The 27,074-nt window shown below is 39.0% G+C and overlaps 1 protein-coding gene across 2 annotated transcripts in view; it reads left to right on the top strand.

Moving 5' to 3' along the window:
• Nucleotides 1-27,074, top strand: part of SUSD1 (sushi domain containing 1) — a 1,084,671-nt gene that overhangs the window by 177,295 nt on the left and 880,302 nt on the right. For both annotated transcript variants that reach the window (XM_044061072.1, XM_044061071.1), the window contains exon 3: nt 2,257-2,412. In XM_044061072.1, the coding sequence (XP_043917007.1) occupies nt 2,257-2,412 (156 nt within the window). The remainder of the gene's footprint in view (nt 1-2,256; nt 2,413-27,074) is intronic.

Genomic DNA, 27,074 nt, shown 5'->3' with positions numbered 1-27,074 from the left:
CTTGGTGGACAGCCACAAAAATGTACACCATAGCAAATGGAAGAGGTTCTCTTTCTGGGATGCTTCCAAGGGATTGGACTCTTTCTCAGCACCTGCTCTATCCATCTTAGAATTTTTATCATAACTCTTTGATAAAGGCTCCAGTTATTCCATCAAAGTTCAAATGCCAGCTATCTCAAACTTCCACACTTGCAATAATGACACTTCCATAGCTTTACTAAAGATCTTTAAAACCTTTTTGAGAGAAACCTTTTGTTTTATGTCCTCCCATCAGAGATCCATTTCCTCCATAAGACATTGCCATTATGATTCAAGCTTTACCTCAACACTGTTTTGAACCTGTGGCCATAGAAGATCTTAAGTTCCTGACATGGAAAACAACTTTTCTGGTGTCAGTTTCATCAGCCAGATGGATTTTTGAATTACAAGCACTTACATTCAAACCTCCCTGCCTGATGTTTCACAAAGACAAAGTTTCCCTGAGAAATTATGCATCCCTTTTTTCTAAGGTCACATCTGAAGCAAAAATAAATCAGTCAGTAAACTTACCAGTTTTTTTCCCAGATACTTAAACAAAGGTGAATACATTTTACATATATTAGATGTTCATTGCCAACTCTGATTTTATCTTCATAGAACAAAGCAATTCAGTATCTCTGATCAGTTGCTTATTGCCTTTTCAAAGGCAAATTTAGGTAAAGCTGTTGCTAAAGTTACTTTTTCGTAGATGCTTGACAGACTGCATTTCCTTTGTCTATAACAAAAACAATTTGGCTCTCTAATCTAAATCTAAAGCTCTTTGCACTTGAGCAATATCTACTTCAACAGCATTTTCCCGAAGGCTTCCCATTGTTGACATTTTTGCTGCAACGACTTGGTCCACAGTCCATATGATTGTGTCTCATAAACTGGATGTACAATATAGATCACATTCTTCTTTTGGATCCACCATCCTCAGAAATGTCCTTCCTTGATACCACACGGATAGATAGCTTGGGAATCTGTCCTATGTACTGAATCAGATGAAATAGACAACATTGGATATGAAAGTTGTGTACTAATCATAACGATCGAGCCATGTTGTCTGATTTTCATCTGGTTCAGCTTCCCTCCCTCCCTCCTTTCCTCTTCCTAAATTGACACATATGACTTTGGGATGACTGGGTGGTTATAGCTCAACTCCCTGTCTTTGAAAAGTCCTGTTCTGATGTCCGCACCCCATTTTCAGTTGCAACTGTTATCATATTTACTCTTTTGCAAATCATTTGTTTTAGATGGGGGCAAACTCTATCTGAGGTATTAGGGTGTAGTACAGGGAATTATGGGTAGGGGAGGTGTCAGAGCCTTGGATCTGAAAAAGCTGCGGAGTAGGTGCCGAGATTGGATCTGGTCAGATCTGAAAACCCATGTGGTGAACTGGACGAAAACCAGACAACATATATCTATCATTATGGTAAGTACATAACTTTCATTTACATTCTCTATTGACCACCAAATGATGTTAATTAAAGTCTCTAAAAGAACTACTCTACTTCTTTATGTCTCTGCATCTGTGATTCACTACCCTTTCTACTGTAACCATGTCAAATGTAAAGTATTTAAAAATAAAAATTAGTGTGGTTATATCCACACTTTCTCAAATAGGTGTTCTGTCCCCTGCCCTTTTGACTTATAGTCAACTCTGAGGTCACTGCACTTTGGAGGAGATGGACATTTTCCCCGTTGCAGCAAACTCCTGTGGCATGCTACGTTCTTCAAAAATATACAAATGTGTCATTGCTTGCTTGCTGAGTTAATCATTTCATTCGCATTTCGATGTCCTTCATATAACATCTAGTGCACTTCATTCACTCTGAGGGCTTTCACTGAATAGTATGACTCCTGTTCCTGTTTTACTTGTATAGACATAAGGTTCATATACTGGGCAGAACTTAATGCATTTATATTTAGGGGAAGAGTTGCAATTGCAGAATGAAGCAGAGTAACACATTAAAAATGAAAAAAAAAATTAGTCAGTGATACAAAAAGATTGAGAAAATAAACTAAAAATAAAATGAACTTGCCATTAATTTGTGCTCTTCCATGTAATGAAGGTATAATGCATATCATACTTCTGTCTGTATTCAAACATTGAAAAAAACAAAATATATTTAGGTTGACCTCATTGTCTCTTAATGTTGAACTACTAAGCAAATGTTTAAAAGGATGGTATGACGGTAAATTGCTGCTGTGACTAAGTGTATTTTGTTTTGGCAGACAAAGATGAATGCCAGCTTGGAGCCAGTAAGATCTGTGGAGAGCATGCATTTTGTCATAACACACATGGGAGTTTCTACTGCACGTGTTTTGAAGGGTACAGTGCATCCAATAACATGTCAACATTCATTCCCAATGATGGAACGTGCTGTGTAGGTAGGTTGAGCCAGCAGGCATATAAATACATTTTAAATGTGCCCACAGTGTATTATCTGTGCTTTGTACTACATGTTTTTGGTCATAAATCAATAAAATATTATTGGAGAAAAAATGTTTTGGTCATAAGTATTGCTAATGTCTTCCTTTTTTACATTATTTGATGTGGTGACAGAGGTCAATGACTTCTTTCTTCTTGTTTTTCTTTTCCTTTCCTCTTTTCTTCCTTCTTCTGAGCAAGTTTGAAATCATTGATCTTGGACAACCTCAGAGAATAAGGAGATACCCTACCATGATGGCAGAGTAATATTCAAGAATTACATGACTCGTAGATTCAAACTGATTTTCACAGAAAATAAGAAGTTCACAACCTCAGTAGGTCTACAAATAACCAGAAGGAAGTAAAACATTCAGGGTTAATCTTTCTTGATGATATAAAACTGGCTATTTTATCTCATTTGCTTGATGACAGAAGTAGACAATAAGTTGATATAGTCTGCCCTTTACATACATTTAACCATAGACCTCTCTTCCCATACTTTCCTTTCACTCATTCACTACTTGTCTCATGGCCTCTTGCATATTTGAATGACTTCTACCTTCATCCCCCATTCTAATAGTCCATTCCATTGGTCCACAACCCTTTGCATAAAGAAATATTTTTGGAGATTTAGGGGGTAATTAGTCCCTACAGTCATCTGCCTGTGTCTGCACCTGCCTCCATCCTTTCTTTCCAAGATGGCTCCTTTCAAATCTCCCTCGTATTCTAAGTCACAATTCAAGCCCTACCAGGAACTGTGTTTTTAGCTAGTTTCTCTATAAAGTATGTTCTGCATATAGAACACCCCAGGGGTTACTCCACCTTTGATAGGGAAGAATGTATTCTTCCAAAGGTTTTCTAAAAAACGTTTTTTCTATACTTCTCTGCCATGTCCCTTGAAATCACACTTTCTTGAAAAGTTTCAAGAATAAAAAGGCCAGATTTATCCTGATTGTCCCCTACTGGCCAGGGATGATTTGGTTTCAGGTACTTCATCTTCTGTCCTCTCCAAGGATGATTCTTGCCTAGGTAATGGAAATTCCAGCTAGCTAGCTAGTGAGGTACCATTTCTGTTTCAGGGTTGGCTTTTTCATTATGATCCATCATGTCTGTTGGTAGATATTTTGGAAATGAGAGAGGCCACAGGAAAGCTTTCCAGTACGTGTACCTTCACTGACAAATACAAATGCCTATGTGTCTGAAAAGTGTCACTTTTCTCAGTGACCCTACAAGTCTTTTTGATGCCTGTTTGATTTGGGCCAAAATTATCCCATAGTCAGAATTTATATTGTTTGTTACTTTCTTGGTGTACGCCATGACTTTGTGGAAGAAATATGGCTCAGCATAGGCTAGTTAAGGCTGGCTTTGCAGCTTTGATGTTCATTTCTGGGGAGACCTAGCTGTTTTTGGCCATTAAAGTCTCCAGGTAGGTTGTGGAGATCCATCTTCCTATCTGTGGAGAACCTTGCTTGGTTTTTCACAAGAGCCTGGTGTCGCCCTTAGGACAAATGCTTTTTTTGGCCAAAATGGTTTTGAGCAGTCACTTATCTAATCCATCCCACTGGCTTCTTCCTTAGACAGAACATGATGATAGCAGTTTGTATCATCCACTGACATTTTATTTCTTGCAGTTGTATGAGTTTAAGAAGTAAAACCAGTTGCTTGCTTTTTTTGCTTTGGGTAAGTAAGGTTAGACTGCCACCAAACAGAGTAAGTATAGCCAAATGCATTTTTTTTTTGCTGTCATGTGGCAGTCAGTCATACCGCTGAGGAATTAGCTGCTTCCATTGCTTGCTTCAAGAATGTTCTCCCTGAGGCAAATTTTTCACAACCATCCAGTCATGATGCATAAATATATCCATCGCTACAGTTTGCACTGTGTCAAGCTTTCTTTGCTACTTTTGTGCTTCAGAGTTTGGCCTTCTGAGCATTTTCTTTCTAATGGTCTCTCTTAATTCTGCCTTCCCTTTTTACAGGTTTGTATACGTTAGTTGGCATTCTTCCAGCAGTTATCTACACCTACTCAACCCTAAGGTAAACTGAAACAGGTATATCAGTACTTACCATATCAGCTGATCTTCAAGAGAGCATTATATATTGGGGTGCTTATTTACTCTCCCACTGTTCCAGCTGTGTAGGACAGCTACTCAATCTGCTTTAGGTAGAGTGTCCTCTGTAAGAATTAAAATGATATGTCTTATTTTTCCTTTGAAAAGTGTCTCACCCTTGTCCAATGGGGGTCAGTGATGAGGCTCAAGGACAGATGCACCCTTTTAGTCTGGCCCAGGGATATTATGGCTGGCAGCAGTAAAAGATGTACACAGCCAATGGCATGCAAGATTAATATCGAAGAATTGTCATGGTGAGGTACATAGAAAGACAATTCTCAGCTCTTAGCCACTGCAGAAAGTTCTCTTAAAAATCACCTGATACACCAAGTGTTCAGATAAATGCTATTTTTAAAGACAGTACTCACACTACTGAAGTTTAAATACATATAAATCTTAGATATGAATTATTGTGTGGCCACCTTAATACAGTTTATGGTGACATGTGATTTAAACACAGTGACTGCACACTGAATTTTCTTTTATTCTATGCTTGAACATCTTCAGTACATTCCACATTGTTAATTTAATTTGCAGTTGTTCACTATATTTTAAGAATGTTGACATTACTATAGTCAAAAAAATAGTCACTTTTTTATTCTTATTTAACTTTTTTTCTTTGTTGTGGGCATTATTTCTAATGATGCTAAGTCTATCAAACATGTTACTGTAAGATGTCAAAATTGTCCCTAAAAACTCCTGCTACAGTCTCATTTTTGTTTAGGCCTACCTCATAAGGTAGGAGAATGTGATATGTGTAGGAAATTTAATCAGATCACTAAACTGAACAGGCAAAATGCATTGGCTTTTTTAAAAATTTTGACAGTTTTATTGATTAATCCAGTTCACAAACAACATTACAATACAGTTATATTATTTTGGTTATTAATCAAATACTAACATATATCAAAAAGAATATCTCCTTTAGAACACACTGTATTGTCTAATAGCTTATATCTATTTGATAGAGAGGTTAATACTATATCCAAATGTTAAGTAAATATAAAAGAATCACTTTGCAGTATATGCTGCGGTAGTGTTGTTACCTCGCAGTAAGATGCTGTCCGGTTTGATTCTCAGCTAGATCATCTTCTGCGTGGAGACATGCGTGAATGGGCGTACCTTCGTTGAAGGCTGTGCGTCAGGGCTGGTAACTCGGCACGTAAAAATCAACTACCAATCATTAGCGGACCAGAGTTCCGCTGTGGCGACCCCTAACCGGGAAAAGCCGAAAAGACACAACAACAACTCTGCAGTATATAACATTAAAATTGTTATTCATGACTCATCTGTCCCTTCCACCTACACTATTGAAGATATCCATTTCAATATTTTTTCTCACATTTTGACATCTGATTATGAAAGTTCCATTTTTCCTCTTTCATAATTTGCTTGATGTCTTCTTTTGTTGTTGGTTCCCTTCTCCCCATTTTCAGGTGATTGCTTTCTTCACAGCCAAAAAAATCAAACCAAGCCAACCCCTCTTATTATTCCCTCTGTTTTGTTAAACTAATCATCCAGAAGATGCAATGATTACCAACTTTCCATGCTAAATAGCATTGCACAGATTTTGTATTTACAATGTGAATTGTTTACATGTAGAATATTGTCAAAAGGTATGCATAAAAATCTCTTAGTAAATCAGTATCTCATTGCCAGCGGGTGTTATACTCTATTATATTCTAGAAAATCTTTCAGGAGTATACAGATATTTAAAAACTTATTTACAACCAAAAAAATCAGAATTTCCTTGGTTTGGTATTTTGTACAAGGGATAACTAAATTATTTCCCAATCAGCATATGTAATTGTTGTACTTAACTCTTCTTCCCAAATAATTCTGAACTTACTTTTATCTTTGCCTTATTTTCCTGTTAACATTTTATATAGTTTACATACAAATATCTTTCTATTTGGATGTTCATATCAGCTTTATATCCACAAAATAGTCCATTTCAGCCATTCATCCCTTTGGATTTTGTGTAATTTCAAAGCCTTCAACATCTCTAGTAACTTATTGCATAGTCTACCCCTACATCGTTAATTTTTCTTCAGTCACTGATCCCCATATATTAATTCCTTAAAAACTACCAGATGTTTGGAAATGTCTGTTGCTTGTATTCCCCATTCTTTTAACATTTCTACTGAAGCCAACTCATTTAACCAAATTAGCATATTTTTTCACTTCCAATGAGTTTTTTTATCAACCTCTTAGCTCTACCACCATTGTCCCTCTGCCATTTTTGCTGTACAGCCTTATGTTCCTTAATAAATTATAAACCCCTCTGATCCTTCCCACTTGTGTTAGGATGGTTTTCTATCTGCACTGGTGGCTTTGAACTAATATCCCGTTTTAATATTTTAATCCTAGCTGCCTTGCAATATGTCTCAAAATCAGGGACTCTTAACTCTAGACAAAGTTATAATAGTCAATACCATGTAGCAGTTTTGATTGCACTCATGCGAATGTTGTACTGCGTTTTCTCAATTTGCTAAAAAAACTCAGCTGGAGATAGAACAGTAAATCCTAGGAAGTATATAGTGCTCATAGTAGAACAAACCACTATGTTGTCTAAATTCTGTGCATCATATCTCAAAAGTATCTTTCCATTTCCATTTAGGTCTTTACTAGTTAAAATACTCTCTAGCCTTAAAGACAGTGACCCTTCAATTGCTTCTGTTAAATTTAGTCCTAAATAAAATAGCTGAATGGAGTCACTCAGAGTTGGGTACACTGCACACAACCTGTCACAATATGATTTTATCTTTATGGCTTTAGCCCTTTGTCTATCTTATATCCAGCAGTACTACCATACTGACAAAGTTTCTGACATATTCCTTCCAAAACTCTTTCAGGATTTGTCAGATGAAGAAGCAAGCCATCTGTGTCTAGTTCCAATGTCTGACCACATGTGTATGGCTCATAACCATTCACATTTATCTGTTGCAGCATACTTATCAAGGGTAAGATAAACAGAGAATACAAAGGAGAAAAGAGTACACCCTGTCTAGTGTCTGTACTCAAAGGAAAATGTATGGGAAGTATATTTTTATACATATTTAATTTGAAGACATTATATTAAAAAGATTTTACTAAATGCATCCACTTCTAAGGAAAGGCCGTTGATCTAAGTACTTCAAATAAATACTGCCAACAAATTCTGTTCAGTACCTTTTCGTTGTCCAGACTTGCAGTCAGTAATGCTTGCTTGGTTTTGCTGGCATAATCTATCAACAAATTTTGTTTTCAGTAAGTTATCTTGGGTAGCTTTATCCAGTATAAAACCTATTTGTTCTAGTTTAGTCAGCGAAGGGAAGGTACAAGCTACTATTTTGGCAACCAGTGCAGTGCAGTAAATAACTTACTGGTTTGCATGTGCTAATTTGTGATGGATCCTTGCCTGGTTTGTGAATGACCATTATGATAGCTTGTTTCCACCACTTTGGTATCTCTCTAGTTGTCAAGGCATTGTTAGCTAGATTAGTAAAGTCCTTAATAAAACTGTCTATTACATATGTTCATAATGGGAAATCATCCAGCCTGGGTATTTTATTCCTGTACTGATTCCTCAGTATTATTTTCACCTTATTCTCTGTAACATCAAACAGTTCCCATGGTCCTGGCCCCAAACCTTTTACAGGTGCTTGAATAGGCAGTCCTTTATTTCATTTCTCTGTCCTTTCTATTCTGCTTTTGCTTCATATAATTGTTCGTATAAAAGAACAAAACTTCCAGTACATTTCCAAGTTTCTCTCAAACCCTCCATGTCCTTTGATGTATAATCTTGCATGCTGATCTCTCCACCATCTGTAGTCTAAACTTTAGAGCTAAACACTTTTATCCTTAAGGTGCTGCTTCAAAATATAGCATTCCAAGAGTTCTTCGTGAAAACCTAGCACTTTATCAGGATTACCTTTTAACTACTTTAATTTTGACCCCTTCCTTCTTAGGAATCACTTCTTCCCCTGCCTTCAATGGCTATGTATATAACCTGACAACGTTTGAGTCTACTACCCGTTTTTTCTTGTGCAGAATTCCTTAGAAAACTGCTCAGACCTTCATTATATCTGTCCTGTATTTTTATTATCTGATTTCCCTCTTGCATGGAAAGTGCATCTCTCCGGTTCAAAAACAACTGCAGTCTGCTTTTAAATTGATCCCCTTGACAAAAATGCAGGTTAACTCCACAATTTTTCAAACCCTTTGTTACTGACATATACTGTTGTTAGCAGTGGAGAGTGGTCTCATAAAAAAACAAGGTATGTATGCAGACTCTCAACAAGAATTACATGTTCCTTGATAACTATGATTGTGCCTGTTCTTGAATATGACTTCTGCCTTTCAGGAGCATTTATAAGTATCTCAATGAAGCCTTACTGCCTCACCCATGTCTGTTATCCCAATTAGTTTGACATACTTATCAATAAAACACCACTGATGCAGGTACTCTGTGAGCTCTGGGATTAGTAAGAACCTCATCGGGGGGGGGGGGGGGTTCTGGTCTCTTGCTTAGAAAAACTTCTGCTGTAATATAATATAATTTCTTAACATTCTGGCTATTGTTTGTTGAGCAATCCCTGGTAGGATATATACATTTAAAATCATAATACTCACTCTAGCTTCCCACTTACTAATACCAATCTACCTTCATTAATTTTTGTACTTCCAGTAGCTCAAAGGACATATTTTTGCATTAGCATAGCAACACCCATTTATCCTTCTGATAAATTTGATGTAAACCCTAACAGTTTATACATGACTCCCTAGTTTCAAATAGTTGATGCAATTCAAATGCATTTCTTGCACTGATACAAATGTAGTCCTATTTTTCTAGTGTACACAGATACCTTGGATCTTTCTACAGGACTTAAAAACTGGTGTTGCTGCGAGCTCTAGTGAGCAGAAGCTACTGTTCGCCACGTAAAAAAATTACAACTCTGGTTTGGCTGGTAGAACTTATATGGTCAGAACAACTTTACTGTATTTTATTACTTAGTTGTGCATTGCTGGTATAATTCTGTCATAGAAGTTGATTTAAGTTCTCTTTGAATTCTGTGGTTACTGATTTTGATTATTCTTTTCTTTTGCAATATTTTATTCATTTAAAGTTGAATATTGATTTCTTAAATGAGTATGCAATTAACGATTTGCTAATGCACAAATATCTTGTACAGTGTAATAAATGCTATGCATATTTAGTAACAGCTGATAACACTGATGATCTGAGTTCCTCATGTCAAAAGCTGGATGATTTGCTTACCATTGTTATAAGTAAATCTAGACGTAATGATGATGATTGCACTTGTGCAATTGCCATGGCTTGGAGAACTCTTGTTTCATATATTAATGACTGGACTGATGAACTAAATAATGTTAGGCATAGAACAAATAGAACATATTTAGGTAATGATGCATCTATTTTCTGCAAAGATCATTCAATCCCTATGACACAAGGCAATGCCCCTGACAACTTTCTCATTCTGGATGCAAGTATTCAGCAATCGGAGGGTCCAGTTTGTTTAGAAGGAAACAAAAAAAGAACGAAAGGAAGAAGTTCACAACAAATAACAAGGACGAAAAATAAACTGATTAATGACTGTAAAGGAAAGAGAATATCTAGTAAAAAGGACAATGCTTTGTTGTATAACACACTGGTTACAGGAAATGATGATATCTGTCTATCAGAAAACCCTCAGTCTACAGAAAAAGGCATCACCTTTCCAATGGAGAAGGTAGAAAAAAGAGGCAAGAGGCAGGAGAAAAGGAAGAAATCAAAACAGAATGTGGAAGGATTGAAAAACATTACTGTAAGAAAAAAGAAGAGAAAGACAGATGATGACTACATGGCTCAAGCTGTGGATTTACAATACCAGCTGGATGAGAATTTAATACACAGTGAAAACAGTGGGATTAAAATGACTAATAGTGATGAAGATCTATCCTTCGTAACAATTGACAAAGCAGAAATTACTGTATTAGAAGCTGAAGATTCTTCGGAGATGGTCAGCAAAGAAATTCTAGTAAATGGAGATTCAATTATTAGAGGAACTGTTACTTATATGTGCAGAGATGATAATGAACATCAAATGGTGTTATGCTTGCCAGGAGCAAAAATAGAAGATGTGAAACAAGCCTTGGAATGCCTTAATGTAAGGAAGTATGGATCTGGTTTTATTCTTGTTGGTACAAATGATGTCACCTGCAAGGATTCTCTGACTGTTGGTAGGGAACAGACAGCCCTTTTAGATAGTGTAGCTTGTACTGGTGTTAGGATGTATTTTTCTCAAATTACCTATAGAAAGGATAGTCACTGTGAATGAAAAGATTTTTTGGGTAAACACCTACATGGAAAAAATGTCCTGTTTTAAGAAATGGAAATGTGTAGAACATCCAAGCCTTGTTTTGGGCACACATGTTCAGACAGGATGGTGTGCATTTGTCAAGATCAGGGAAGATAATTTTTGCAGCAGATATTATGCAATGTTTGACAAACACTAGACAAGATTTTTGCCAGGTCGAAAATTTAACAGTTCACAGATAGCTACATTCGATGCCTCTCTGATGGTTGTTAATGCTAGCAGCATTAATAATAAAGTGTTTTATTGGAAAATTTACTACGTTCCCACAAGACTGACGTTGTTATAGTTTGTGTAACATGGTTAAAGAACAGTGACGGAAACCAGTTCTCTCAGGATATAAATGTTTTTATTTTAACAGACATTTTCACAAAAAATCAGGTGGAGGTGTTATGATAGGGATTAAAGATAGCTATAAGACCTGTGATTATTTCATGTTCAATGATAACACCAGTACTATAGACTGTGTAACTCTTACAATAAAGACAACCCTGGAACACATAATTGTTGGGGTGTACAGACCACCAACGTCAAGTGCAGATGACCTAGAGGAATTAATACATTTCTTACATGAAACAAGAGGGAAGAATATTATTAGTTGGGGACTTAAATTTACCAGAAACAGACTGGAATAATATTGATTCAACAATGTTAGTAAGGAAATTATTGTTCCCAAAGAAGTTACTGTAACTTCTAGTCAAGTTTTACCACCATTGATGTGAAGTGATCATGGGGTTATTAAGGTTAATTTGTCACTAGATAATTCTGCCAAACTGAAATCTAAACCAATGCCCAGAAGGTTAATTACAAATTATATGGAAGCAAAACAAACACTGTAAAACTAACTGGAGTGAGTTGCTCAGTGGAAAAATTGCCGATGGGATGTGAAAAGTTTTAAAAGAGAAATTGTTTGAAAAAAAAAGTTTTAACATCAGGATCTAGGCATCAAACATCAGGGAGATATATTTTCATAAGAACAAGCTATCTGGTTAAGGTTAGAGACAAAAAATTTAAGAAATGGAAAGACAGGTCGAACTACAACTTTGAAAACTGAAATAAACAAGGTGGGCAAACAGATTAAGCATAGTGTGAGACAAGATCAAGAAATATTTGAAGAAATTTATATAAAGATATTGAGCATAATAAGAAACCTTTTTATAGATACATAAGATGTGAAAGGAGTAAAGACGCACAAATTGATAAACTTTGTGTAGATTCTAAAATGCATTCTCAGACACAGATTATAGATATATTTCAAAATCTTATGCAAAGCAGTTTGACTACACAAAAGGGGTGGTAAGTTGTCCTAGTGATATCCAGGTAACTCCAGATACTGGAATCAAATTAGATTATATAAAAAAAAACTGCACACAGTGGATCCAAACAAAGCAGAAGGAGGAGATGGAATTAGCAACAATGACCTGAGAACACTTCAGCAAGAACTTACACTACCATTATATCTGTTATTCATATAAATATGGGGGAGATTCCTCAAGACTGGAGACATGCTCTTATTAAACCTGTTTTAAGGGACAGGAGGGTAGGACAAACCCAGAATCATACAGACCCTTAAGTCTCCTTTCATGTTGTGGAAAATTAATGGAGAAGGTAATATTGGATAAGTTATTGTCAGAACTGGATAGGTTGGGACTGGAAACCATTTATCAGCATGCATATGTTGAAAATAGATCGATTACCACCTGCAACATGATGTTCTATAACAATATAATAACAGCTATGAATGACAAATTATGCTGAAATATAATTTATATAGACTTAACTTCAGCATTTGACAGGGTCATACACAAAACACTGATCAATAAATTAGTACAACTAGGTATTGATGTACTCTTGATAACATGGATAGCTGCATTGCTTACAGATAGAACATGGCAAGTGTCATACAGCAACTGGATAGGTGAAATCCTTGGTTACAATCAGGGTGTCCCACAGGGCTCAGTCCTAGTCCCTTACTTGTTTAGATTGTATCATTCAGACCTTTTTCATCTGAGGTGTTCTACAAGCTATACACAGATGACCTGAAATTAGGTAAACTGATTACAAGTGTTACAGATAAGGCATGTCTGCAAAATAACTTGACTAAACTGACCATTTGGGCACAGGAGAATAATATGCTGATAAATACATCAAAAACTAAGCATATGAGATTTGGGAGACATAAACTGAAAGGTGAATATTTAGTATAGCCCACAGTGATTGAAACTGTAGACTCATTTAAGGACCTGGGTATATGGGTAGATTCAGCTATGAGTTTTTCTAATCATATCAACCAATTGGTTAATGATAGTTATAGTATCATAGGTTGTATAAAAAAGATTTATAAAGTCTAGGAAATTAAAAATAATGAAGTCATTGTTTGTTAGTTACATTAGACCTAAACTTGAGTATGGAATAACAATATGGAAACCCTATAAGAAGACAAGCATGAGTAAACTGGAAAGAGTACAGCGGAAATATACCAAGGGCATTCATGGATGTGAAAATCTAAGTTATTATGAAAGACTAAGATATCTGAACTTGTAGTGTCTCTTATAGATATCTAAGAGGAGATCTTATTCAGGTATATATGGCATTTAGGGACAACTACCTCTGAGAATGTTTATGGTTATCAAAAAGTACTAGACAATCATCAGACAACCTGTGTAGAAGATTATATAGAATGAGAAGTGTACTAATTGGTTCTCTGACAGAGTAGCTGATGCATGGAACAGACTACCAAATTACATTAAAGTAAGCACTAGTTTAGATATTTTTAAGAACAGCCTGGACACTTATTATGGGAACAAGTGTTTTGGTATATTGGCAAGCTAGAAGGGCATTTATGCCCGTGCTTGAAATATTTGTATGTATGTATGTATGTATGTAACCACTGACATTCCATGCCAGGACTGCAAACACCATGGATCTTTTTACAGGACTTTACAGTCCATTAATATTCAATGATAGGACTGTAAACATTGCAGATCGCTATTACACTAACTTCCTGTCTGGTTTTAATAGGTTCATAGGTTCATAGGTTGATACTAGGCTAGCTGCCCTAGGGCATTTACAAGCCTAGCCAGAGTGTGTTTGGCTTTCACCACCCTTTTAAATGAGTTTACTATACCCTTTTAAGGTTAGTTTACTGTGCCTCGGTCTAGCAGTGACGCAGAAGTGATCCCTGGGGTAAACCTACGATCTCCCATCCACTCGTCAAGATTTCTCTTGAAGAGGAGCAGTGAGGGGCTCTGTCTGACATGGACTGGGATTCTATTCCAGAGTGATGGGAACCTCTGGGTTATAAATCTGTCCCTCCAGCATGTTCTATTAATTTCTGTGCTGAGGTTTAAGTCCCTCGAGCGCGTAGCTCTAAGGGATTTGGATTTTCTGCAGTGGAGCATGTCCATTAAATCTGGGTTTGACATGGCTTTATATGTGAGGCACAGGTCGCCTCTGAGTAGGCGGTATGCAACTGAGTATAGCTGGAGTTTCTTTAACCGGGCAGCATAGGTAATCTGTTTGAGTCCCTTGATCCTCTTGGTGAGGTACTTTTGGGGTCTTTCCAGTTGCTGCAGGTGTCTGGTAAGGTACATCCCAAATGGGGCATTGTATTCTATTATGGGCCTGATGAGTGATGAGTAGAGGGGCACAATGACCTCTCTTGATCTAGATGTGAACCCTTTCGTGATAAGGTGGGCTATATAGAAGGTCTTTCTAATCACTTTGGCGACGTGATTGTCAAAGGAAAGATTGCTATCCACTTGGGTCCCCAAATCCCTAATTACTTCTTCCGTGCTTAATGGATTACCACCTATGTGGTAATTTGTGGGCACTTTGTTTTTCCCAAAGGGGATGACTATGCACTTTTTGGCATTTAGCTTTAGGCCATGTTTCTGGCACCAGTTATCTGTTTCTGTGAGACCCTTTTGGAGGATGTCTGTGTCAGTTGGCGAGTCAATTATGGCACCCAGTTTGCAGTTGTCTGCGAACTTGGTCAGCCATAGTCCTCCCGTGTTAGCCTGTACCTCAGAGAAATATATACCGAACAAGAGAGGTCCCAGGACTGAGCCTTGTGGGACGCCACTAGTAACTGGTTTAGAGTCTGACATGGCTCCCACAATTCTGACCATGTGGGTTCTATCCTTGAGCCAGTTTGCATCCCATCTTGTGACATAGGGGTTGATATTTAAGCTGGAGAGCTTATTTATGATGCATGATTGGGGTATTGTGTCAAAGGCTTTTGTGAGGTCCAGGTAGGCTGTGTGGACTACCTTCCCTTCATCTATGGCCTTGGTGACTGTTTCAAAGAAGTCAACCAGGTTCAGGAGGCAGGATGTGCCCTTAACAAAGCCAAATTGGGTAGGATCCAGCGTCTGCAAGTCCCCAATGTCTTTGTTTATGAGCTCCATGATGATCCGCTCCATAGCTTTGCAGACCAGGCTAGTGAAACTTATGGGGAGATAGTTTCCAGGGTCTGTTGAGGCACCGCCTTTGTGGAGTGGGACCACTGTTGCTGTACGCCATTCCTTGGGTACATATCCTGTACTAAGGCTGAGGTTGAACAGTAACTTTATATGAGGTTTTAGCTCTTCTTGGAGCTCATGTAGGACAGAGCCCGAGACACCGTCCGGTCCCATTGATGCTGTGTTTTTTGCCTTGGAGAGGGCAGCTCTTACCTGAGCATCTGAGATGTCAGGGAGGTGACTCTCTGCTGGGATAGATATTTGCTCTTTTGGGGGGGGGAAGTTTGCACTGAACCTGTCTGCCAGGATGTTGGCTATGTCTGTGGGTTCAGTGTATTTTTTGTCATTTTGCATTAACTCTGAATATATCTGGGAGTTGCCACCCAGGTTTCTAACATAACTAAAGAAGGCCTTGTGATTATCTTTGGTGTCCTGTGCAGTTTTTCTCTCGAAGCTGGCCTTGGATGATTTTATGAGGGACCGTAGTTTTTTGCTAGTACTGATCAGAGATGCCTTCCCTTTTAGGGATTTAGCTCTATCATGCAGTAGCTTCCTCCTTTTGTTGCAAAGCTTATTTATGGCTGGGGTCCACCAGATTGGATGCCTGCCTTTGGAGGATTGGGTCTTGGTTTTATTTGGGATTGCATGATCCATGCATTCCTGAAGGTGTCCATAGAATGCATTTATAAAGGTTTCTGCAGTTTGGGCCGTAGTTTCCGCTGGCCTGGGGGCTTTGAAGGATGTTACCTCGGTTTTGAGAAGTGTGAAGTTAGCTTTTGAGAAATTTTTCACTGTGGTTTTCTGGGCTGGGGGTGGGGTCGGGATGTGGATGTCCAGTGAGATTAATTTATGGTCTGATCTTACCAATGAGGGGTATACTTCTGGTGTGGAGGATAGAGTCCCCATGTTGGTGAAGATCAGGTCCAGTACATTTTCTCCTCTTGTGGGAGTGGTGACTAGTTGTTCCATAGCATTTGAATTTCTAAATTCAAGGAACCTTTGGGCTAGGGCGTTGGGGCTTGAATAATGCTCCCAGTCTATGTTTAGGTAGTTGAAATCACCCAGTATAATGGTGTTTGGAGAGACCTTCATATTCTCTAGTGTTTTCAGGAAGGCCGAGTGAGGTTCCTGAGTTTGGGAGGGTGGTCTGTAGCAGGCTATAAACTGAAAGGCAGTTTTGCCTACTGTTAGTTGCACATGGATGGTCTCTGCTGCTTCATGCAGTGCCACTAACCTGGAGGTATGAGTATCTTTGATGAATATGGATACTCCCCCTCCTTTTGTGGTTCGGTCTGAGTTTTGGGGCTGAAAAGCATGGTATGAGGTGTAGCCTGGTAGTGCTGGGGTGCTCTCGGGAGCCTTGAACCAGGTGTCTGTTACTGCACAGATGTCGATATTCTCCATACTGAGGAGAGCTTCGAGTGCATGCATCTTGAGGTTTAGACTTCTGGCGTTGAGTAGCGTTACCCTTAGTTTCTTTTTCCCTGTGTTATCTATGGAGGTAGGTTTGTCCTTTGAGCCTTGCCTAAAAAAGGCACTATGGTGGTGGCAAGAGCCTTTGCCAGTATCCGAAAGCCCAGGGCTGATAGGTGCAATCCACCCCTAGTTTTGTCTGTTCCAGTAGGTTCAGCATTCAAAAATATGTATAACATTATATTAACTTCTACTGTATCACTTATCATCTTTATGAAGTGAATTTGTTACATCCTAAAAGCTATACATCTTCTTATGAAGTCTAAATAACATAAATTAGGAACAATATAACAATGCCATTCAACAATAATTTGTACAAGTTCTCAAACATCACATCTTAATATTTTACATTTTCTCTAGTACACTTAAAGGTTAGAGACAGTCTAGCTCTAACAGAACAATGCTTATGGATGAATGTATACAGTCATAGCTGCAGCCAGGAGAAGCCTGTTATGTTCTCCCAGTGCAATATTCATCCATTTTAGGGCCTACCTCCCCACTTCAGATTAATATCAAATCTGCACCTAACTTTCAAAGTATCTTACACCTTGAGTTAAATGCATAGGCAAGAAAAATAGTTTCAGTATGGCTAAAATTCTCCCTCCAGACGTGAAATAAGCTTCAAATGCTATAGACCAATTATTCTTTTCCAAGCCTATCACAACCTTTGCATTTCACATTTATCTCATACAATCACAGTTGTACAGTAAGACAACATTTCTTTTTTAAACATACTGCTTTGTTTTGGCTGAGTCTTTACAGCTTATTTTTAGTCTGGTAATATAATGCGGTTTTAAATGTTTTCCCTGTTTATTGAACCAAGAAATTCCTCTGCCTGCCCAGATAGGCAGATATTGGCAACAATGTCCTTAATACAGGATGTTCGCTTTAGCGTTCATTAGTAATGTAGGCATAGGCATTAGAACATTGAATCTTAAAGAGGAAGCACCACTGTACATCCAAAGCATTACATTTTGTATGCTATACACCAAAATCAAACACACTACCTTGTATATAAGAAAAATGCATTAACATTAAAATCAGTAAGTTCTGAGTACCTTCTATATCAGTTTCTTTAAAAGACAAGCTCAGAGCTTTGACAGAACAAATACTCACATTCATAGGTTCATAGGTTCATAGGTTCATACTAGGCTATCTGCCCTAGGGCATTTGTAAGCCTAGCCAGAGTGTGTTTGGCTTTCGCCACCCATTTTAAATGTTTTACTATGCCCTTTTTCGAAGTTAGTTTACTGTGCCTCTGTTTAGCAGTGACACAGAAGTGATACCCGGGGTAAACCTATGATCTCCCATCCACTCGTCAAGATTTCTTTTGAAGAGAGTCAGTGAGGGACTCTGCCTAACTTGGACTGGGATTCTATTCCAGAGTGAAGGGAGCCTCTGGGTTATGAATCTGTCCCTCCAGCATGTCCTATTTATTTCAGTGCTGAGGTTCAAGTCCCTTGAGCGCGTAGCTCGATAGGATTTGGATTTTCTGAGGTGCAGCATGTGCATTAATTCCGGGTGGACATGGTTTTATACGTCAGGCACAGATCGCCTCTAAGGAGGCGGTATGCAACCGAGTAGAGCTGGAATTTCTTTAACCGGGCAGCATATGGCATCTGTTTGAGCCCTTTGATCCTCTTGGTGAGGTACTTTTGGGGTCTTTCCAGTTGCTGCAGGTGTAGGGTAAGGTACATCCTGAAAGGGGCATTGTATTCAATTATGGGCCTGATGAGGGATGAGTAAAGAGGCACAATGACCTCCCTTGATCTAGATGTGAATCCCTTCATGATTAGGTGGGCTATATAGAAGGTTTTTCTAACCACTTTGGCCATGTGGTTGTCAAATGAGAGATTGCTATCAACTTGGGTTCCCAGGTTCCTAATTACTTCTTCCGTACTTAATGGATTACCACCTATGTGGTAATTTGTGGGTACTTTGTTTTTGCCAAAGGGGATGACTATACACTTTTTGGCATTTACCTTGAAGCCATGGCTCTAGCACCAGTTATCTGTTTCTATGAGACCCTTTTGGAGGATGCTTGTGTCAGCTGGAGAGTCGATTATGGCACCCAGTTTGCAGTCATCTGCGAACTTGGTCAGCCACAGTCCTCCCATGTTGGCCTGTACCTCTGAGAAATATTTGCCGAACAAGAGAGGTCCCAGGACTGAGCCTTGTGGGACGCCACTTGTAACTGGTTTGGAGTCTGACATGGCTCCAGCAATTCTGAACATGTGGGTTCTTTCCTTGAGACAGTTTGCAACCCATCTAGTGACATAGGGATTTATATTTAAGCTGGATAGCTTATCTATGATGCCCGAGTGGGGTATTGTATCAAAGGCTTTTGCGAGGTCCAGGTAGGCTGTGTGGACCACCTTCCCCTCGTCAATGGCCTTGGTGACTGTTTCAAAGAAATCAACCAGGTTTAAGAGGCAGGATCTGCCCTTAACAAAGCCGAACTGGGTAGGATCTAGTGTCTGTAGGTCCCCAATATCTTTATTTATGATTTCCATGATGATCCTCTCCATAGCTTTGCAGACCAAGCTAGTCAGGCTTATGGGGCGATAGTATCCAGGATCGGTTGAGGCACCACCTTTGTGGAGAGGGACCACTGTTGCTGTACGCCATTCTTTGGGTACATATCCTGTAGTAAGGCTGAGATTGAACAGTAGCTTTATGTTGGGGTTCAGCTCTTCTTGGAGTTCATATAGGACGCAGCCCGGGACACCATCTGGTCCCATTGATGCTGTGTTTTTTGCTTTGGAGAGGGCGGCTCTTACCTGAGCATCTGAGATGTCAGGGGGGCAGCACGCTGCTGGGATAGATAATTGCTCTTTTGGGGGGGAGGGGGAGGAGAAGTTTGCGCTGAACCTGTCAGCCAGGATGTTGGCAATGTCTGTGGGTTCAGTGTATTTTTTGTCATTTTGGACTACCTCTGAGCATATCTGGGAGTTTCCACCCAGGTTCCTAACATAACTAAAGAAATCTTTGTGATTACCTTTAGTGTCTTGTTAAATTTTTCTCTCGAAGCTGGCCTTAGATGATTTTATGAGTGCCTGTAGTTTTTTGCTAATACTGATCAGAGATGCCTTCCCTTTTAGGGATTTTGCTCTATCATGCAGTAGCTTCCTCCTTCTATTGTATAGTTTGTTTATGGCTGGGGTCCACCAGATAGGATGCCTGCCTTTGGGGGATTGGGTCTTGGTTTTATTTGGGATTGCATGATCCATGCATTCCTGAAGGTGTTCATAGAATGCGTTTATAAAGGATTCTGCAGTCTGGGCCATATTTTCCACAGGCCAGGGGGCTTTGAAGGATTCCACCTCAGTTCTGAGGAGTGTGAAGTTTGCTTTAGAGAATTTTTTCACTGTGGTTTTCTGGGCAGGGGGTGGGGTCGGGATGTGGATATCCAGTGAGTTTAATTTATGGTCTGATCTTACCAGTGTGGGATACACTTCTGGTCTGGAGCATAGAGTCCCCATGTTGGTGATGATCAGGTCCAGTATGTTTTCCCCTCTTGTTGGAGTGGTGACAAGTTGTTCCATAGCATTTGAGTTTATAAATTCTAGGAACCTTTGGGCTAGGGTGTTGGAGCTAGAGTAATGCTCCCAGTCTATGTTTGGGTAGTTGAAGTCACCCAATATAATGGTGTTTGGGGAGACCTTCATATTTTCCAGTGTTCTCAGGAAGGTCGAGTGGGGTTCCTGGGTTTGAGAGGGTGGTCTATTAGCAGGCTATAAACTGGAAGGCAGTTTTACCCACTGTTAGTTGCACATGGATAGTTTCCGATGCTTCGTGCTGTGCCACCAACCTGGAGGTGTGGGTATCTTTGACGAATGTTGATACTCCCCCTCCTTTTGTGGTTCGGTCCGAGTTTTAGGGCCAAAAAGTATGGTATGAGGTATAACTTGGTAGTGCTGGGGTGCTCTCGGGAGCCTTGAACCAGGTTTCTGTTACTGCACAGATATCGATGTTCTCCATGCTGAGGAGAGTTTCGAGTGCGTGCATCTTGAGGTTTAGACTTCTGGCGTTGAGTAGCATTACCCTTAGTTTCTTTTCCCTTGTGATACCTATAGAGGTGGATTTGTCTTTTGAGCTTTGCCTAAAAAGGCACTATGGGGGTTGCAAGAGCCTTTGCCAATATCCGAAAGCCCAGGGGTGACAGGTGCAAGCTGTCCCTAGTGAAGCAACGTGGCTTGTCGAGCATGTCATCCCAGGCTGACAGGCATTGGATCCCCTTTGAATGACACCAATACTTAAAAGCCAGTTGTTGAAATTGATCATCTTGTCTTCATATTGTGGCATCATTCTTGGTGAGGGTAGGATGCTACTCAAGGTCAGGCAGCTCACCATGACCTTCTTGTTCAGCCTGGTGAGCGGGACGTCAGTGTGCCTGACGATAGAATCACCTATTGCAAGTGTATCAGGTGTGTTGTTTAGTCTTAAAGGCTGTGACTGTTTGGCACACTGGCTTTATGAACTATGTGTTGCACATGTTTTGTTTTGGGGTAGCGGTTGCTTGGATGTCTGCTTTGGAGGTCTCTGCTGCTTAGGCAGATTTGTATTTAGAGCCTCCGAGTATGTTTTTGTGTGTTTATGTGTTTGGTTTGCTGTTGTGGTAGGTCTATGTGAGACTGGAATTGTAGTGTGTGTGGTTACCTTCTCCTCCTGACTGGTTACGCCAGTACTGAGATGAGAGAGCTTAGCCTCCAGTTTGGCTATATGGTTGCATCTCTCACATATGTTGGAACTTGTTGGAAGGAGGAGAGGGTTGTCTGTGTACATGAGGCAGTTGTAACATTGCCTCAAGATTCCCAGATTCACCAGCTGGACTGGAGAGGAGATTGACAACTGACCTTTGGACATGCTAGAAATGTATAGAGAACTCCTTTATAATTGAAAAAAGGGCCAGTGGGGAACAAGGTACTCAAGGGGAGTTTGTGAGGATGTAGTGCTTTCAGTTTTTTAGTGCTGACTTATATAATTGCTTTAGTGAGCAAGTGCCAGGCTTTAGATTAGGAATAGGGTGTTTATTTTGAGAGCTAGAGCAGACTTTGTGGAGCCGAGAATGGTTTAAACCCAATTAAGCGGCGCTGCCCGATGCTGCGCTATGCGCAAAATCACGCAAAAAATGTGCCAAAGAGGGGTTTTATACAGGGGGACTTGAAAGAGCTAGACATTGGCCCAAAACGGCCAGTATACTACCAGATTCTTGTGCAGGGAACACTCCTCCAGGGATAGATAGGCTGCTCTAAGCTCCCCACTCCCACTGGTGAACAAAGAAGCCTCCTTTTATCTAAGAAAGGAAATGGGCAGCACAGGAACTTTCCAAAAGTCCAGAATACAGCAAAGCCTGTATTTGGACTACTGTAGGTCAGGAAAGGCTTGAAACAAGGATAATTTTTTTTGTTTTTTTTTCTTTTTTTTGTAAGAAAACAGCAGAAAAATGCAATAAATATGTAACACAGGCTAGCGCACTTGAGTGTGTAGCCTCAACAGGTAAACGCAACAAACAGGACAATCTTTAAAAGTGCAGGTGGAAAAACAGTTTTAAACAGTTCAAAACAGGTAAATGAGCAGAAATACTTGCTTTTCAGCTAGATCGGACAGTCGCACTGGTAGTAGCAGGAAAAAAACACTTTATCAGGTAAGCAGTCGCTTTTTTTGCCTCTCTGCTGCTAGCACCAATCTGCAGGACCACGAGGAGCTTGGCTGAGTAGTAACAAGCACAAAAACCATTCCAAAGTGGGTTTTATACAGGGGGACTTGAAAGAGCTAGAAATTGGCCCAAAACAGCCAATAGACTACCAGATTCTTGTGCTGGGAACACTCCTCCAGGGATAGATAGGCTGCTCTAAGCTCCCCACTCCCACTGGTGAACAAAGAAGCCTCCTTTTATCCAAGAAACCACTCTTAGCACCACTCTGCAGGACCAAGTACTCAGACATTCAAAAGTCATTCATGTAATGCAGTCAGTGTCATATGTCAGCCTTCATTGTTAGAATATTTTAGTCTTAATTAGAATCTTTCTGTATTACTTAAATTGTGGTTCTTTTTTGTACTTTTGACGTTTGCTGCCTTCTGATCATCAGCCTCTTCTCAGTGAATGACACACTTATTCCCTCATCACCAAAGGTAAAAGTCAACAAAGAAGGGCCATCATTTAGCAGCTATCAGAAATAGTTAAAGTTTTTGTTCAGTCTCTCCACTTTCCACTTGCTCATGCTAAGTGATAAGCCGGGGTGGGATGTCCAATGGCAGTCAGCAATGCACCACCCTTCACTTCTGCAAGACTTCCCCATTCGATCACAGGTTCATAGATTCATAATTGCATAGGTTTATACTAGGCTAATGACCACCAGGGTCTTTACAGGCTTAGTAGTGCAACCTAACACAGTTTCATCCCGAAGTTCCTTGGATGCCCATATGGTGAGGTATATCAGTAAGGAGGTAGCTAAGGGTTATAGTGGGGATGTTAGCTGGGGATTAATTTACTTACTGTTGACCTCTTTCCAACAGAGACATGAGGGTCAGACGATGGATGAATTTCCGATTTTCCATCTGATGATCAAGGTTTTGTTTAAAGAGAGTTATGGATGAACTCTGCTTCAAGTGAATGAGGAGCTTATCCCATAGTGCAGAGATCCTTTGAGATGTACATCGGTCTCTCCAGCAGGTTATATTTATGTCCCAGGCAAAGTTCAAGCTCTTGGATCTAGTGATTATGGTGCTGTTTGTTTTGTGGATGTACAAGAGATCCATCAGAGCTGGATCTGATTAGCATCACAAAATAGCTATCTGGTTTCCATCAGGGAAATCAACCCAATTGCATGTACACCAAGTGGGTGTCCCCTGCCCTTCAGATGGGCACATCCATACTCCCTACCTGCACCAAGTGCCTAAAACTCCATTCAAACTCGAGGCAACTAGGCTGTAGTCAGGACTTTATCCTTTTTTGCCAGCAGCATAGGCTTCCTTCTCTTCTTATTCACTGCAAAAGTTGCTTTCTGTTTGTCTAAAATCCTTCTTTTAAAGACCATTAAAACATCCATTTTTTTCTCCTCTGAATTGCCTTTGAGTGGTTGGAGAGTTTTACTTAGTGATGACATCTGGAATGAGCTCTTACCTTCCTTGAGAAGCACTGAATCTGATTTGGCATGTGCATCTTCTGGAAAATGAAATGTACTACTCCCCAAGAATGTTTACACTGAAGGAGGCTGAATTCAACAGTTTAGGTGTAAAAGTTCCTCTCCTGCAAATCTTCATTGTATTACATAAAGCTGCTCTTTTATCCTTGTTTCAGCTGAATAATCATGATCACACCATACTCATGTCTCCGCCACTTTTACTACTTTTCTAGATGCCCACAATTTTGACAAAATGCTTTTTTTAAGTTCACAGGTAAGCCTCACTGTTGGCATAGAGAGATAAAGCCCTGACTACCTTTTAAGTGACCCACGTTCTGTTAGCAGCCTGGGCACTTCAAGGTAAGGCAGGGAGGAGAGGTGTGACTATTTTTTGGGGGGAGGGAGTATGAATGGCAGTACTTGATTTAACTCTGGCTGAGACCACAGCTCAAAAGGTAAAAAAAATCCTGGGCTGAGGAGGCAGGAGAAACAAAGTAGATGTACCCATCCTGTGGTCCTGGGGAATGGCATGCTGTCAAGCCCCTTCTCATAGTAGACCCAGACCGGTATCTGTGTCATCATGGGAGAGGGATACTGCCAGAAAAATAACTCTGAGCTGCCCAGCATGATATGAACTGATGTGGTGGTGGTGTATGGCTGATTGTTCCTCAAACTGGCAATACAACTAAAGTCTCTACTCCAACCTCAATCTGGGGGTGAAGCCAGACTATATCATTGTGCTACAACTCCACGACCCTCCCCCTATTGCAAGCATGCTAATGGAGAGTTGTCAGGACCCCCAAAAAGTTCATAGTTGTGAACAAGAACCAAAAGGGGTATAGGAAACCTCACCCGGAGTGATTATGAGAGAAAAACCTGATGGGCTGTCTTTGTTCTTGCCTCTTCTCTCACCAGACTAGTCTATTCCACTAACATATCTTTCATGAAATCCACACAATTCAACCTCTTGGCCTTCTTTAAAAGTTCCAACATTGCTTCCCAATGTGGCTAATCTGTGTTTCATCTCTTGTTGCCCTCCTTTAAATCCACCAGCTGATCAGAATGAGAACTCAAGGCTGCTTCCACTTCTTCCATTCTTTTAACTTACCTTTTAGTGTAGTCCAATAAATTAGTATTAATCTTGTGCAGTTCTGACATTAACTCAAATTTCTCTGGTTCCATGCTGCCCATTGTCTTTTTAGGCATTGAATTCTCAGTTTTATTTTCAAGACAGTCCTTCTTAGCTCAGAATTCAGACTGACCTCATGGCAGCTTCATATTGCAAGAATCACCTTTTTCACTTTTTTGTTTTTGTCCTCTTATTGTCATATAAGTAGAATTAATAAACCTCAGCACCACCAGAACCTTAGAAATGAATCCATGTTGACAATATCAGTCTTTTACTACAGAAAAAAGTAATGTTGTATTAAATGCAACTACGCTATCGTCTCTATTACAACAATTGTAATGGAGGGAATGCAGTGTAAAACACTCAGAATACCTGTTTAAATGCTTTTTAATAGAAATACATTTAGCTTACACAATCCACAAAACGGATAAAATGCACTGTAAGTTACTGTTAGTTTAGTGCTTTCACCTAACTGACGTAGGCTTCATCAGAACTAATCAAGCCAGGTGTTTCATACCTTTTAAATAAACTTTTTGGCGCCATTTTATAAAAAAAATTTCTTGAAGCTATATACCAACCATATCTAAACACATAAAAACTATACTAATATAAACTATGCAATTCTATCATAATCATATAATATATATATATATACATTTATATATCTATATACTTAAAAAATTGTTAGCATTTAGTTAATCAAATCTTATTAGTATATACTATAATATTAAAAATATTGAAAAATTATTAAAAAAAAATATTTGAAAAACAGGTATATAGGGATATTTATAAATTCAAGAACACAGCCCTAAAGAAAAAATTCAAGGATAATTTAACTATTGAAGAAAGGGACGAATTGTATAAATTAAGTAGAGACAATGATATATGTATCATGAAACCGGATAAAAGGGGAGGAGTCGTGATTTATGATAGAATGGAATACAATCAGAAGTTATATGCACATCTTACGGAATCAGGGAATTACCAAACGGTTTCATTGAATGAGATCAATATAGCCTACCAAAGGATTGATTCCTATTTAGAAGAATATTTGATAGATAATCGTATCACTAATGAAGTATACAATTTTTTAAAGGTGCAATATCCCCTTATGGTGAAACTAGTAGGAATTCCCAAAATCCATAAAAGTATTGAAAATCCTCCTTTCCGTCCTATTATCTCGGGTAGTGGATCTAAAACTTTCCCTTTAGGAGTGGCTATAGATAAATGGCTCAAAGAAATTTATGGTAACATCCCTCATTTGTTAAAAGACTCTTGGGATTTCTTGTCTAATTTCCCCATAGATACGGATACTAATAATATTTTATATGTTACAATAGATGTGGTGGATTTATTCTCATGCATTCCTAAAAATCAGGGCCTTGAAATGTTCTGCAATAGTATAAGAAAATATACAAATCTGGAATGGGACAAAGTATGTTTAATTATGGAGTGTATGACACTAATTCTGGGACATAATTATTTATTATTTGAAGGGGAATATTATAAACAAAGTAGGGGTGTCGCTATGGGCTCAGCCAGCGCACCGATTTTTGCCAATTTAGTTATGCTAAATTGGGAAGATGAAGTTTTATTTAAGAGTAAATGGTTCCAGAAAATGGAGCATTACACTCGTTTTTTAGATGATATATATATTTTATGGAGGGGGTGAAACAGATGAATTTTATCAGTTTATTAATTTTATTAATAATAGCAGTGATTTTTTTAAAATTTACACATAATATTAGTAATAATGGTATAGCATATTTAGATACATTTGTTTCTCACGATGAAAGGGGTTATAAATCAAATATATATAGAAAGAATACTTTTTCTAATGATTATTTATTTTATACCAGTAATCACCCTAGGAAACTGCTCTATAATGTATATAAAGGTCAATGCATTAGGGCAGCTAGAATGACCTCTAGATATGAGGAGATGCGAATTGAGTTGGAATATATTA

This window comes from Protopterus annectens, chromosome 2.part0, assembly GCF_019279795.1.
Source record: "Protopterus annectens isolate FY-2018-M chromosome 2.part0, PAN1.0, whole genome shotgun sequence".
In the NCBI taxonomy this organism is placed as follows: domain Eukaryota; kingdom Metazoa; phylum Chordata; order Ceratodontiformes; family Protopteridae; genus Protopterus; species Protopterus annectens.
Note: the sequence above shows the minus strand (reverse complement) of the source record. Positions and strands in the feature narration are given on the sequence as shown.